This window comes from Aedes aegypti, chromosome 3 (assembly GCF_002204515.2).
Source record: "Aedes aegypti strain LVP_AGWG chromosome 3, AaegL5.0 Primary Assembly, whole genome shotgun sequence".
In the NCBI taxonomy this organism is placed as follows: Eukaryota; Metazoa; Arthropoda; class Insecta; order Diptera; family Culicidae; genus Aedes; species Aedes aegypti.
Window position 1 is genome coordinate 52,017,058 of NC_035109.1, and position 15,539 is coordinate 52,032,596.

At 40.5% G+C, this 15,539-nt stretch overlaps 1 protein-coding gene across 2 annotated transcripts in view; it reads left to right on the top strand.

Annotated features, from left to right (window-relative positions):
- Window positions 1–15,539, top strand: part of LOC5573973 (zinc finger protein 420) — a 30,664-nt gene that overhangs the window by 5,172 nt on the left and 9,953 nt on the right. For both annotated transcript variants that reach the window (XM_021848748.1, XM_021848749.1), the window contains exon 2: window positions 3,587–4,647. In XM_021848748.1, the coding sequence (XP_021704440.1) occupies window positions 3,587–4,647 (1,061 nt within the window). The remainder of the gene's footprint in view (window positions 1–3,586; window positions 4,648–15,539) is intronic.

A 15,539-nucleotide genomic window follows, 5' to 3' on the forward strand; every position in this document is an offset into this window, starting at 1 on the left:
TAGGTAGGAGGGTTAGGGACATAATGAACACACGGGGCGAAATGGACACCCCCTTACTCTCTGGGAATATGCATATTTCAGCAAAACTTTATAAACTGTACGAAATCTGTATTGTATATGAACGTTTTGACGGTATAAAAGTTTACGCTTTGCTTCATTTGTCCTTTGAAATTCTACTATATTTTTTTCTCAGCTTCAAATTAGTTTATAAGCAAAGCAGAGGAAGCGGTGGATTTATTTTAGAGCAAAGAAACATATTTCCATTCTATGTAAAATAAGCATTTACCTAATGTGTCCAATATGCCCATAATCCCCCTATTCATGAGTATTTTGCATATTATTATAATACACCCTTTTTTTTAATACATTCCCATAAAATATACAGACTATATGTTTATTTTTGCATATATAGTGATGCACCCTTATTTCAGTGTTATCTCATTAATGATATAGGCAAAATATATCGATGGAGAGCCCATATAGCAAAAGGTCACTTGGCATAAAATAATTTGGTATAAAACCATTTGCCATCCAGCCATACTTATGCTCCTTCTTTTCAAAAAGGATGTTCTTCATGTCATGCCAAATGGTCATTGGTCAAATAACCATTATACCAAATGGTCCTTGATCATTTAATCAATCATGCCAAATGCCTTCTTTCCATTTGGTATTCTTACGGAAAATTTTGTCTATATCGTCAACAGGATAAGACTGAAAGAAGGGTGTATCACTATTTTGTGCAAAATTAAACAAGTCATTTGTAATTTAGACTTGACGCAAAGAAGGGCGTATCATTTTAATGTGCAGAATAGTAAGTTTTTATTCTGCCGAGTTTACGTAATCATTATATCGGAAACGTATAATATGATACTACGAACGTCTTTATTCTAATCGGTGTAGCCCTAAAAAGTAAGAGGTGATGCACCTTCTTAAAACATTGATGAAAAGCTGCATACATCACTACATTTGATAAAAATTGGACATACATGTGAAATTATACATTTGGAATCTACTATACCGAAAGAAGGGTGTAGCTCTATTTTGTGCAGAGTAGTGATGAGTTGTTCTTCTTCTTCTTTCTGGCGTTACGTCCCCACTGGGACAGAGCCTGCTTCTCAGCTTAGTGTTCTTATGAGCACTTCCACAGTTATTAACTGAGAGCTTACTATGCCAATGACCATTTTTGCATGCGTATATCGTGTGGCAGGTACGAAGATACTCTATGCCCTGGGAAGTCGAGAAAATTTCCAACCCGAAAAGATCCTCGACTAGTGGGATTCGAACCCACGACCCTCAGCTTGGTCTTGCTGAATAGCTGCGTGTTTACCGCTACGGCTATCTGGGCCCCTTAAGTGATGAGTTGTATATTCTTTTAAATAAATATTGGATATTGTGTTTCCCCATAGACTGATCTATCAGTTTTTATAAGTGCCAATAAAAGTGAAACTACTGTGATAGTTCATTTGCAAATGAAATTTGAATTATGCGTTAAGTGTTCATAATTAGTAGCACCAATGCTAATCTTCTCATGTACTTGTAAACAACTTTGTATGGAGTTTAATTTTCAAGTTTTTTAAATAGATTATTTCAAAACTTTAAAGTAGGTATATAATTTTCTGGGGAATGGTCCATTCTGGGGATTGGTTTTCTGGGGAATGGTTCATTCTGGGGAGTGAAATTCTGGGGAATGGTACATTCTGGGGAATGAGATTCTGGGGAATGGAATTCTGGGGAATGGGTTTCGGGGGAATGGTTTTCTGGGGAATGTTATAGAATCTCATTTTTATAGTGAATATTGAAAAGTAAAGTTACCCTAGGCTTCTATTACAGTCTCCTACAAGATTCTCTTTTCGGTGGCAAATGCAATGCTTCACAACGCCTACTTTCTACTTGTAAATTTTGCGAAAATGAAGCTGGAATTAGATTATTTATACCGCTGTTACAAAAGAGGTATTTCTTATTATGGCAATGTAAAAACCACATTAAAATAATATTGTCGCCACTTATTTCTACTCAGTGAATCTACTAGTCATTTTCCTAAGAGTTCCTAAGTATTTCCTACGTCGTATATGATAACGATGTATCTAGCTAGCTAATAGTAAGAGTGGCTACGGATCATTCTGGTTAGCAAAATACAAACTGAACGTCACCAATAGTATTAATGTCCACTTCGAATAGATTCATTATTTGAAATGGGCATCAATTCTATCTATGACGCAGAATGTCCGTTGGATCACATCCGAGATATTATTGCGTCTATGCCATATGAATTATGACGCGGCTTTAAGCAAAAAATGCCAACATGTGATACCACCACTACAGGTTACGCCTTTGGTTTCCATCATATGGGCTAATGGATTATGCCCTCCCATCGCAGCAAGGTCGCATAACCAAGGTGAGGGAAAGCACACACAGAAACACTTGTCGTAATATCACAAGGAAGCTGATATCTGCTCTGAAATTATGCATAATTGAATTCTTATATCCTAGTTCCTATTAGGTTTCGTTTTGTTTTTTTTTTTTGTTTATGGCTCTTAGGTCTGATTTTGGTCTCTTTTTCAGGAAGAGGCCTCTAAGTTCCTATATTTCAGTCGTTACCAATTCTACAAAGACGAAAAGTTTTCTTAGTTTTGAGGTAACGACTGGCATGAAAATGATGGGGTTAGAAGCAAAGAGGTATTAGTGACAACACCTAGTTTTAAGAAAATGTACTTTGTAGTTTTTTCAGTAATTTATCATTCTATACTAATTGTATGGGAAACAAAAAAAAAGCTAGTCTTCTAATAATTAATCTGTTGAACAGTAAAATCAACTGATAATATTGTTAGAACGCTTGGAAATAGTAAAATTTCCTCAACTCAAAACCAACCTTATTGTCATTTACACTCCGTTACGTTTGAGCTCCTCATATTCAGTAACTTTCAATTTCCAGGCCAGGGTTAAAAAAAAAATTTAGCTTCATGTACACAAAAGATTTACCGTTTGTCCTACCCATGGGTTTAAACGTGGACGCGCCATTGGTTTCAAGGAAAGCTTAAAACAGGTCCTTCATAATTTGCCCAAATCCTTGAGTATTCCATCACTTCTACCTCCAATAATTTCATCACGACTTACTGAAGCTAGTTACGTTGTGTTTCTTGGAAATAATTATGAATTCTTTAATTATTCGTTAATTAATCCGTAGAGTGACTCCTGGACGAATTCCCAGAATGGTTCGTGGGAAATCTTTCAATGAATTTCTGAAGAATCCAGAATAATTCTAGAAGAAATCTCTGGATTTTCTAGTGATTTTTCCACAGATTTCTCCTGAAGTACTCTGAGAGCTCTTTTGTCGAGGAATCTGAAAGTAATCGCGTGAGAGTCTCCCAAGATTTCTCTGGAGACTCTAGAACTATACACTGCAAGGAAGGAAACCCGTGGCTTATGAGGCCATTTTGTTGAAAGAAGAGTCTATGGAGACCTTCCGTTGAAAATAGGGACTTGCACTTGCATTGAAGTAGAGACCAAGTCTCCGAAAAGAGACTTGTTATCAGCCCCGTAAGGGTTTCCGAGAGGGTCAAATTAACCGGAATGTTTCGATTTTCAGATTCCCAAAAATGATGGAATGCCGGATCGCTTGTGCAGAAAGTGTGTGTGGGACGTCACGGCGGCGTACGACTTCCAGAAGCGTTTCACGGAAAGTGACTCCCTGCTACGGGAATGCCTTGTGCGGCGAAAGATCAAACCTACGGACAAACAGGACGATTCCGGCAGTGGTAATGTGTCGGTGAAGCTCGAGATGGTAGACATCAAGCAGGAGTTTCCCTTCGGGGAGCTGGATCCTCTTCAGGAACAGAACGAGCGAGAAGAGCAAGCCAAAGCTCAAGCTCAAGCTCCAATGGTGGAACCAATCACCGAGTTGAATATCGACGAAGGGGAGTACATGGAAGCGGACGTAGATCCCAGTGGGTTCGACCAGTACAGCGATATGGATAACAACAGCGATGGAAAGGATAGTTCAGATGACGAAGAGGACAGTAAACCGTTGATGTCGTTGATAACCGATGAGAGTAAGGCCGAGATGGAAAAGTTGATAGCGACCGTTGTTGCGGAAGCGGGTGTCACAATGGATGCCAACTCCACGACCTGTCCGATCTGTTCCAAGGAATTCCCGAAAAAATACCACTTGAATCGTCACATGCGATGCCATCTCAGTAGTCCGCAGTTCGTTTGTGAGCTGTGCAATACCGGGTTTACCCGACGGGAGCATCTCTATCGTCATATGAAGACCCACAATCCCTCGGAGAAGAAGCTCGAGTGTCCTCAGTGTCACAAACGGTTCATCCGGAGGGATCACATCCGGGCACATTTGAAGACGCACAACATGACTCCGGAGGCGCTCGAAGATGTGATGCAGTCGCTTCCGGTAGAAACACCGGACCGGAAGAAGGGCGATAAGGACGAGGATGCGGAATCTAAATCTCCCAAGGAATGCCACGTTTGCGGGAAGAAGTTCCTGCGGGACTTCCGCTTGAAGCGGCACCTGCTGACTCACGAGGCCGACATCGAGTGTGGCCATTGCGACAGGAAGTTCGCAGCGGTGTCCTATCAGGACTACAAGAGCCACATGGAGGCGGACCACCCGGGACTGCCGCTGCAACCGGAGAAGTAAGTGGATCCTTTCAAATCTTGTAAGGGAAATTTGAAAAATCAGGAAGTTCAAACCTTGCACCTTCAAACGATATCTTGGATTCCTAATAACTACTATCTGACTATTTGCGCATTTGATCAATGAGAAGTGCGTTCTCAAATGATCCAAAGTTAGTATGGGAAAAGTAGACGCTTGACCAAATGTACGGAGTCGATCGTGAACTGATAACTTTTCCCTCCTTTGAGGCAAAACATTATTCAGGCAAGTCTTTTCAGGTGGAATGCCATCCATTTTAAACATGTCTCCGTTTCTTGCCTATAAGACAAAATTAACATAAAGAAAATTCAATGAAAAATTCCTCCAGTGTTCTTTTAGTATTAAATACAAAGTTTCTTTAGCACTCTTAGAATGAATTCTCCAGGAGTTTTCAGTATTTTAATCACTGTAATTTTTTTTCCAAAATCGTAAAAGCATTGCGTTGAATGTATTGCTTTTCAAAGCATACACAATTATTTTACGATTTTTTCATGGAATGTAGCGGATATTCAGCATGAATCAATTGAAGAATTTATCCAAAAATTTGCCACCATTTCGCAAAATATTCGTTATACAATTCCACTAATGACTCCTCTAAAAATTTCTCAGTGGACTTTCTGGCATTTTTTTATGAATGTTTCATGGAATTACACCCCGAATTCCTCCACAGATTTTTCCTGCTATACTGCTTAATACTTTTCAGGGATCGATTCCGAGAAAATCGTCCAAAATAATCAAAATCTTGTCTGAGATATCCTTTTGCTAAATAATTTCTCAGGATTTTCTTAGAATTAACATCAGGAACTGCTCTAGCATTCTAGATATTTCTTTCAAATAATAAAAGTTCCTTCAAAAGTTTGTTACAAAAGCTCCTTTTGGAATTCCTTTAAGCAAACCTCCAGAAACAACAGCAGGAATTCATTGAGAGATATCTAAATGAATTTTGCCAAGAATTTTCCTGAATTGTTAACATCGGTTTCTGAAGTGGCTTTATGAAGTCTGGTAGGAAATATTTTCTTTTCTAGATTGTATCCTAATTTATCCTCAAAGGAATCTCTTCCGAGAAGATCCAAAAATTCCAAAAGGATCACTTCTTAAAAAATCTTATGGTGAAATCGTTGAAAGAATTCGTAGAGAAAATTTAAGAGAAATACCCAAAGAAGATCTTTCAGGTATCTTTGCACGAACTAAAATTCAGTAATTAGCAATTTTATTTAGAAATGTGCATAGTTTTTGATTATTTAACATTTGAAAGGTGTTGGAATCTCTGAAGAAATTAATGCAAAATTCTGGATAAAATATATGAGAAGTCCGTACAAAAATTCCTAGGAGGAGAATTGGTTCTACAAACGGGAAAAAAAAATGTGGTAAAAATTACTATTTTAGCTGACTACGCCCATTCTTGAAACAACCATGCAATTTCAGACCTATTTACTATGTTTACGGTACATCCCACCACATTACTGGTACATTTGACAGAAATAATTTACAACAATCTGATTTCGACTACAGACATGGTAAAATCAAGCGCATTTCTGGTCTGCTGAAAATTGCCGGGGCGAGCGCTTAAGTTAACTCCCTAAAATGGTATTTTTTACCGCACAATTTTTTAGCGTGCAGAAGTTCCGAAACTACACTGAGAAAAAATACTTAAGTTTTCCATAAATCAAGACTTATGAACCAGACAAATTATGGTTTCATTGCACGCTTAAACATTTCAAATGCGATCATAAGTTTCATAAGTGAGAGCTTTGAATTCTTTAACAAGAATTACTTGAAATAATTATCATAGCAATCGCTAGAAGAACTACTCCGCTTTCGATGTTGGCTCCAAGTTAATCGAAAACAGATCACATGTTATCAAAAAATGTCAATTTTTGAGCGCGTCTGAAATAAAAGGCGAATAATATTGTCGATTGATAATTCGAATTGAGATATTATCATTACGTTTATTTCCGAATTTCATTGATAGACTTATGAAATTTATTACTGAAATTCTTCACCAAAATCATAGGTAAAACTTAAAAATTTCAATAATAATCGTTGTGGCGCCAAATCATAATTATTCCTTAAGAAATTTTTAAGTTTTTTGCCTCAGTGTATGATTCTCCGTCACGGAAAGGGACCGTTCAAATATTACGTAACGCAACAGGGGGAGGGAGAGGGTCTAACATAGTGTTACGGTTCATACAAAACATTAAAATGTGTCATACAAAAGATGTTACGTAGGGGTGGGAGGGGGTCTAAAATTCACAAATTTTGCGTTACGTAATATTTGAATGAACCCAAAGAGACGCACGTAATCAGTTGATGGGGTCTACCCCGTTTGGCATAATGCCGTTTGGCATACAGTCGTTTGGCATAACAGCTGTTTGGCATAATGCCATTTGGCATAATGCCATTTGGCATAACGGTCGTTTGGCATAATCGCCATTTGGCATAATAGCCGTTTGGCATAATCGTGAAAAACATTGAATTTGATCAAATTCTTTTCATTAAGCGTAGTGTGGATAAACTGCTCACGATCGTACATTCCGTTGTCAATTATTGATAGGACATACTTCTAAGCTTAATTTTCCAAGAAAACCAATATCCAATAAAGCTCTTTTGGTATTGCATCATACATGACTTACGGGGTCATTATGTCCGGGATATTATGGCGCATTTTTAACAAAAAGTTATTCCATGTCATTTGAAAAAAAAGGAACATAGTATTTTATGACGCATCTTATGGTCCCGCATATTACTTTATCACTGCAGTATCTTCCTTTTTTAAATTATCCCAAACTACCATTATGCCAAACGACTATTATGCCAAACGACTGTATGCCAAACGACTGTATGCCAAACGGCATTATGCCAAATGGCATTATGCCAACCGGAGTAGTCCCTCGTTGATGTATGGGAGATAGTGGGTCAAAATGACCAAAGAATGTTGCATTATTCTTGTCGAACAGAGGCGAGTCGTAACCTCACTTTTTACCTGTTCTACGAATCTAAAAATGGATAATTCGGCAAATTTAGTTTATAAAACACAAAGTAAATGGTTGTAATCTTCCTTTCTAACAAAGCTCTATTCGTTAGATGCTAATTTGTTGCTGAAAATCCAGAATTTGTAATCGTGGAACAGGTAGATTTGAGGTTAGGGAATCGCCACTGTTGTCGAATAACAACAGTCCCCCCGAGTACGCCAACTAAAGATTGGCTTAGGGTTCATTCAAATATTATGTAACGCAAAATTTGGCAATTTTAGACCCCCTCCCTCCCCCACGTAGCAGCTTTTGTATGGCAAATTTTAATCTTTTGTATGGACCGTAACACTATGTGAGACCCCCTCCCTCCCCCTGTTGCGTTACGTAATATTTGAACGATTCCTTACTCACCGTCGCACCTGTCGTAACCAAAGGAGCTGCCAGCCAAAATCAATCAGACGACGCGCAACACGCATCCATCCGATCCTAAAATAGCAAACAGAATAATCTGGCTTTTCAACACTTCGGAAAGCTAAGCCTCATGCCATTCTTCAAATGCACCAACACATGCACGATACTAAAGTGTTCTGTGATAAGGGAAATTATATGAAACAACTAGTTCACTTGGATGTAAAAGTCTAACTGCTTTATTGGTCTATATTCGTATCGCGATAAGCTTCGCTATTCGATCTCGGTTACATTCGGATAGCGAAATCTGCTAGTATTACAGTTATCTTCGGACACAACAGTCCTCCATTCCCTTATAGGAATTAAATAAATGTGATTCTATGATACCATTTATAAAATTTCTGAAATTCTAACGTACATGCAATTCTACACAATAGCTATTTAACACTTCAAGGCTATATAGTTACAGTGGGATTCCGTTTTTGGCAACAAAGTCTAAATTTTCAGTTGCCAAAATCGGAACCCATTTTTTTATTTCAAAAATATCATTTTGATGTTGTTCCATCATAATTATGAAACCAAATGATGGCCACCCGAGCAAAGCTTGAGATCATATTGAAAACTAATTTTGATGTTGTGCTGTCGCGGAATTTGATAACTCAGTTTGTTGTCATTTTGGTCGTTTTAACGGTTAAAATATCAAAACTGAGAGCAGAAAAATGTTCCCATGAAATCAAATTGAAAACTCTTTTTGCTGTCAGTGAAAGCAAATTGAAAACAGTTTCTGCTGTCATTGAAAGTAAATTGAGAACTCGCTGAGATATACATATTTTCGATTGATATTGAAACATGGCTGCGACTAGATAAATGCTTTATTTTTATATTCTCGTAGTATTTAAACATGTAGCACGAATAAATTTATAATTAAATAAAAAGAAAATATAAGTAAAAATTTAAAATGATAGCAGAAAGAAAACCAAATATGATATCGAATATTTCATTGATAAATTGATACAAATTATGATATCAACTTGATGCTGAAAACAATAAATGTTTTCAACTTGCTTTCATTTTGATGTTGAACTTTGCTCGGGCAGACTTCGGAACGATCAATTTCGAAGTAGATTTCCGTAGGATAGGACTATGTTATGAATCTGAAGATCCGTCATATTTATTTTGACAGGCGTTCTACACACTTTTATAGCTGAAATATCTTCAATGATGTTTTATAAACTTTATGTATACTATTTGTATACCTAGGTCATGTAAAAGCAATAATCGCATAAGTGACCTTTGTTCAAGAACAGAACAATTCCTCAAAGTAGTGTAAGAATACAGAAATTTCATTGAAAACGTATTTACAAAAAAAGTTCTAGGTGTTACAAAACTGAATGATTCTAGTTAAATAAACTTAAAGATAAAACTGTTTTTTATTTTAATCCCAAGCGTCAAATTTGACGATTATATTAAATTAAATTTCTTGCATATTAAGGCATCTGATATCAAATGGTTGATTACAGACAAAGAGCACACAAAAACTGCTGAAATTATTTGCTGTACCAATGAAAAACTATCATATTTGTTGGAACATAATATTGACTAAGCTTTCAATAGTATTTTCCATAGAAATGTGGGCTTCGTAGCCGTGAGGTTAGCGGCGTCAATCGTTTAACGATCAACGCTCCGTCATCGTAATCATCGTCATCATCGAAACTTCAAAAGCAGTTTTTATGTTCAAAACTAAACAATATTCGATGAAAATGTGTTCTCTGTTTTTCGATTGGAGAACAAAACACTATGAACACATTTTCCTGTAAATTTTCTTAACTCTGAACGAAAAAACTGCTTTTGAAAATTCTGAAAACAATGACGGATCCTGCCCCCTTAAGCGTAGTGTACTACGGAGTGTAGGTTCGGTTTCGTCAGGGGGGGTATACGCAACGAGGTTCGCCTACCGTTCATGCTTTGTGGGTGTATTCGTTTGGCTCACAACGCTGCTAGGCATCCCGCTGTTTGAGTGTTGAAATGCATCAGCATTTGCTGTCTGGCATGGCCCGCGTTTCGACCTGTGCTGTTTGGGTCGGCCCACGTGAGAGATGATGCTGTTTGGGACGGCCCGCCCGAGAGATGATTGTTAGGCGAGCTTTGTTTGTAGTTGACAGCCGTACACCCACCCTGGGTTTCGTGGAGGTTCGCCCCTGTCGGAGGAATCTTTTCGTCAAACAAAAATTCTTTATCTTCAATGAATGGTTGTTCCGTGTGTCCGTTGTATAATATAAGTGCAGCCTTTGGTTTAAGACGGTGTATATTGTCTTTTAAATATGGATGAAAAAAAAATCCTCTAAAAATGATTACAAAATGGTATATAACCCGTTTGTGTTCTAAACTAGCTTGCTAGGAATTCACAGAATCTTGCTTAGAATTTTTTTTGAGAACTTAGAAGCTAGATATGAATTCACATCTACCCAAGAGCTTGCTAATAATTTTGAAGATAGCGCTTAAATTTTCAAGATTCGATATTGTTGAAAATTCTCAAGTTTCCGATCGGAATTTTCAAAAGTTCAGAAGGACTTTCCAGAGTGCCACTAGCAATTCCCACATTCTGCTTGAAACCTATTCAGATTCCGCAAGATCTTACCAAAAATATTCAAAATTCGATTAAGAATCCGTAGTATTCCTCTAAAAATTCACAGGCTGCCTTAGAAATCTTAGGAGTTTACAAGGAATCGACAGCTTTTGCACAGCATCCACAATATACATTCTCAGGTTCCCGCAAGAAACCCCTAAGTAATATCCAATAGGAATTCCCAAATTTCGCTCAGTATTTCCAAGAATTCGCTGAAAATTCTCATATTAAAAATCTAGGAGTCAAAAAACGTAAGGATTCTCCAGAATCCAGTTAGACAACCCCTAGACCCAGCCAGGTCACCAGGATCTCGTAAGGAACATTTTGATAATTTCATGCTTGAATTAAAACACTTGAATTAAATCTTATTATGGCACGTAGTATACTCTAGCTTGAGTAATACTGGAATATAATGTTGAATAGTTTCCTAAAAAAGTAATTTGTTTCTTTTGCCATGGTATGTTCTACATAAGCAATACATGTAATTCTACAATAAAAAGAATAGTGAGCTGAAATGGCGAAACGAAATTGTAGATGAATACTCTGTGTGATTTTTAGACTTTTTGTTCCTCTTATGTCTGAAGAAAACTGACTTTACCAATTACAATTGTCTACCGGCATACTCAAATGGGCTGGTCGTAAAGCGTGAATGCCTGAGAAAAGATAAACGATGTTGGAACTCTAGTTGATACTAGTAGATACTCAGATATTAATGACGTCATGAAATGTTGCGGCTATACGGCCATCTAGAATAAAATAAGCGCATACGGTGCTCCTAGGAGCTCGTGACATTTTGAGAAATATCGACGAAAATTGAACTCTGGAATGCGGTAAGCGTGTAGCTGGATTGCTTTTCAAATGACTAAAACAAACGACACAAAAATATTTACAGAAAATGATATTGAAAAATGTTGCCAAAAACGGATCCATTTTGTTGCCAAAATCGGGGGTGCCAAAAACGGAGCGTGCCAAAAACGGAATCCCACTGTAGTTTTAATTCATTTTTAATATAATCACTGATTCGATCTTCGGCGAGACTCGGTATCTCTATCTACTTCTTGTCGTTTTTTTTCAAACGGTCAGATCTTCTAACTCCTGAAATGATAGGTGTAGAATTGTTGTTACTTATTTTCAAAAATCGATTGACACGGAAAGGGTTCTTCAGGAAATCCTAAGAAATCTGGTTCGTCTTCACGAAACCGTTTGGAATTTATATTGATTTGTGTAAACCCAGTTGGTTTTATATTATTCCGTAATCTTATCTGATCTCGATGTGCTGATAACACATGACCATTCACCGAAGTTTGGAAAACATTCAATGATAGTCTCTTAACAAATGTCGCCTCCAACCATCGCTCGACATGTTTGAGACGGTAGTTTTTATACCATAATGCGTCTCCCGAATTAAAATATTTTAGCACGTCAAACCAAATCGGTTATATGCGGATATGAGGGGCCAGATAGCCGTAGCGGTAAACGCGCAGCTATTCAGCAAGAACAAGCTGAGGGTCGTGGGTTCGAATCCCACCGGTCGAGGATCTTTTCGGGTTGGAAATTTTCTCGACTTCCCAGGGCATAGAGCATCTTCGTACCTGCCACACGATATATGCGGCGCGGAAGGCCATAGGGCAAGCGATTGTAAGCAAATCGCTAAGTGCCTAATATGTGTCGACAGAGCAGACAACGGACACTTAACGGGCGGACCCAAATGTCCGGGCACAAGCGGAGTATCAAAGCAGCCAAAACGGAAGTAACACAGTTAAATTTAAACCACTGTGATGCAGCCCAGCAGCTGCTTTGGCAGTCAGTCTCGGAAACCAAGACTGACGTGGTGTTATTATCGGACCCATACCGCATACCAGCCAACAACGGGAACTGGGTGGCGGATAGGTCTCAACAGCTGGCAGCTATAGGGACGACAGGACGATACCCAATCCAAGAAGTAGTCTCTAGCTCAAATGACGGTTTTGCGATAGCAAAAATCAACGGCGTGTTCTATTTCAGTTGTTACGCGCCCCCAAGGTGGTCGATTGAGGAATTTTCCCACATGGTTGACAGGATGATGGCCGAACTAGCTAATCGGCAGCCAGTAGTGATAGCTGGCGACTTTAATGCATGGGCAGTGGAGTGGGGTAGCCGCTGCACCAATCAAAGAGGCCAGCTATTGTTGGAATCCCTGGCCGCATTAAATGTAGAGTTGGCAAATGTGGGTACAGTGAGTACCTTCCGCAGAAATGGTGCAGAATCGATCATCGACGTGACGTTTTGTAGTCCTAACCTTTTAGGTACCATGAACTGGCGCGTTGATGACGGTTATACTCATAGCGATCATCAATCGATTCGCTATAGTATAATACCAGGCGGGCAGAAGGCAGCGCGATGTAACTCGACCCAAGCCCGAGGATGGAAAACAGCGCGCTTCGACGTCGAAGTATTCACTGAAGCCCTGAGGCGCGAACGAAACACTCTGGACCTAAACGGTGAAGAGCTAGTTGCTATGATATCACGAGCGTGTGATGCTTCCATGCCGAGAAAAGTCCCTCCTAGAGAGAACAGGCCGCCAGTGTATTGGTGGTGCGAATCAATTGCAAATCTTCGAGCAATCTGCCTTCGGGCTAGACGAAGAATGCAACGCGCACGCACAGAAGCACAAAGAGAGGAACGCGGTGCAGCATTCAGAGAGGCAAAGTTGGCTCTCAAAAAGGAAATCAAGAGTCGAAAACGGGCATGCTTTGAAAGTCTATGCGAGAGTGCCAATTCTAGTCCATGGGGTGACGCCTACAGAGTGGTAATGGCTAAGACCAAAGGAGCCATAGCGCCCCAAGAGAAATCGCCCGAGTTGCTGCGATCGATAATCGATGTACTCTTCCCGCACCATCCCATAAGCCCATGGCCCCCAGCGCCGTATGCGGCAGATGAAGGAGAAGAAGTGGCGAGAGTGACGAACGAAGAGCTGGCAGAAGTCGTGAAATCATTCGCGTCAAACAAGGCACCGGGACCCGATGGTATCCCGAATGTTGCCTTAAAAGCGGCAGTGAACACGGATCCGGACATGTTCAGAACCACGATGCAACGCTGCATTGATCAAGGAATCTTCCCGGATGTATGGAAGCGACAGAAATTGGTGCTACTACCAAAGGCGGGGAAACCACCAGGTGACCCGTCGGCGTATAGACCTATCTGTCTACTAGATACGACGGGCAAGTTATTGGAGAGGTTGATTCTCAACAGACTAGTACCGTATACGGAGAGTGCGGACGGCCTGTCCAACAACCAGTTTGGATTCAGAAAAGGTAAATCTACTCTGGACGCCATCCAGTCGGTCGTTCAAACAGCTGAGGTGGCAATCGAGCATAAAAGGAGCGGCATCCGTTACTGCGCGGTTGTCACTCTGGATGTGAAGAATGCGTTCAACAGCGCAAGCTGGGAAGCAATAGCACACGCGCTTCACCGCCTCAAGGTACCGGTGCAGTTGTGTAAGCTTCTAGAAAGCTATTTTGATGGTAGGATTCTACTGTATGACACAGAGGAGGGGCAGAAAAGCGTTCGAATTACCGCGGGAGTACCTCAAGGTTCAATCCTGGGCCCGCTGTTATGGAATGCGATGTACGATGACGTACTGAGGCTGCCCCTTCCGACGGGTGTTAAGATTGTTGGCTTCGCCGACGATATCACCCTAGTGGTCTATGGTGAATCGATGGAGGAAGTAGAGTTGACAGCAGCGCACTCTATTTCCCTGGTTGAGGAATGGATGAAGTCTAGGAAACTAGGACTGGCCCGTCACAAGACTGAGGTGGTGGTGGTCAACAACCGCAAGTCCGAGCAACGGGCGCTTATCTCGATAGGTGATTGCACCATAGAGTCCAAGCGATCCCTTAGGCATCTTGGGGTAATGATCGATGACAAGCTGAGCTTCGCTAGCCACGTTGAATATGCCTGTAAAAGGGCATCTACGGCTATAGCGGCGCTTTCGAGGATGATGTCTAACAGCTCTGCTGTAATTGCCAGCAAACGCAAGCTGCTGGCAAGCGTGGCGCTATCCATACTAAGGTATGGAGGACCAATCTGGTCAAAAGCGCTTAGAACGAACAGAAACCTAAAGCGGTTGGAAAGCACGTACAGGATAATGTGCTTAAGAGTAGCAAGTGCATACCGGACGGTATCTAAAGAGGCCGTGTGCATCATAGCCGGGATGACGCCCATCGGGCTCATCATCAAGGAAGATGTTCAATGCTTCAACCAAAGGGGTACCAGAGGAGTCCGCGACACGTGTAAAGAGGAAACGCTCAGAAGCTGGCAGCAGGAATGGGATAACTCCACTAAGGGTAGATGGACCCATCGACTAATACCAAATGTGTCAGATTGGTATGGTAGAAGCCATGGGGAAGTGAACTTCCACCTGACGCAGTTTCTGTCAGGACATGGTTGCTATAGACAGTACCTGCATAGGTTCGGGCACTCAGAATCTCCTGCGTGCCCCAATTGTGCTGGTGTAGAGGAAACAGCGGAGCATGTCGTGTTCGATTGCCCCCGTTTCATTGTTGTGAGAGGTCGCATGCTCACTACATGCGGAGGGGACACGTCCCCCGACAATATTATAGAGAGAATGTGTGCGGATGCCGAGTGCTGGAATGCAGTAACTACGGCTGTCACTCACATTATGTTAGAATTGCAGCGTCTATGGCGCGCCGACCAAGAGTTGGCTGCAGAGGATTAGCCCTGCCGAGGCTGGTCCCTTGTAACATTGTTTAAGTCGGCTAGGAGAAGCAGTTTGCCTAGGCTACTTCTGCTACACGTGTTGTGCTATATGCACTGGTCCCTTCCCGAAGAAATACCGTAAGGTGGTTCCGGGGAGATGAGGGTCTGA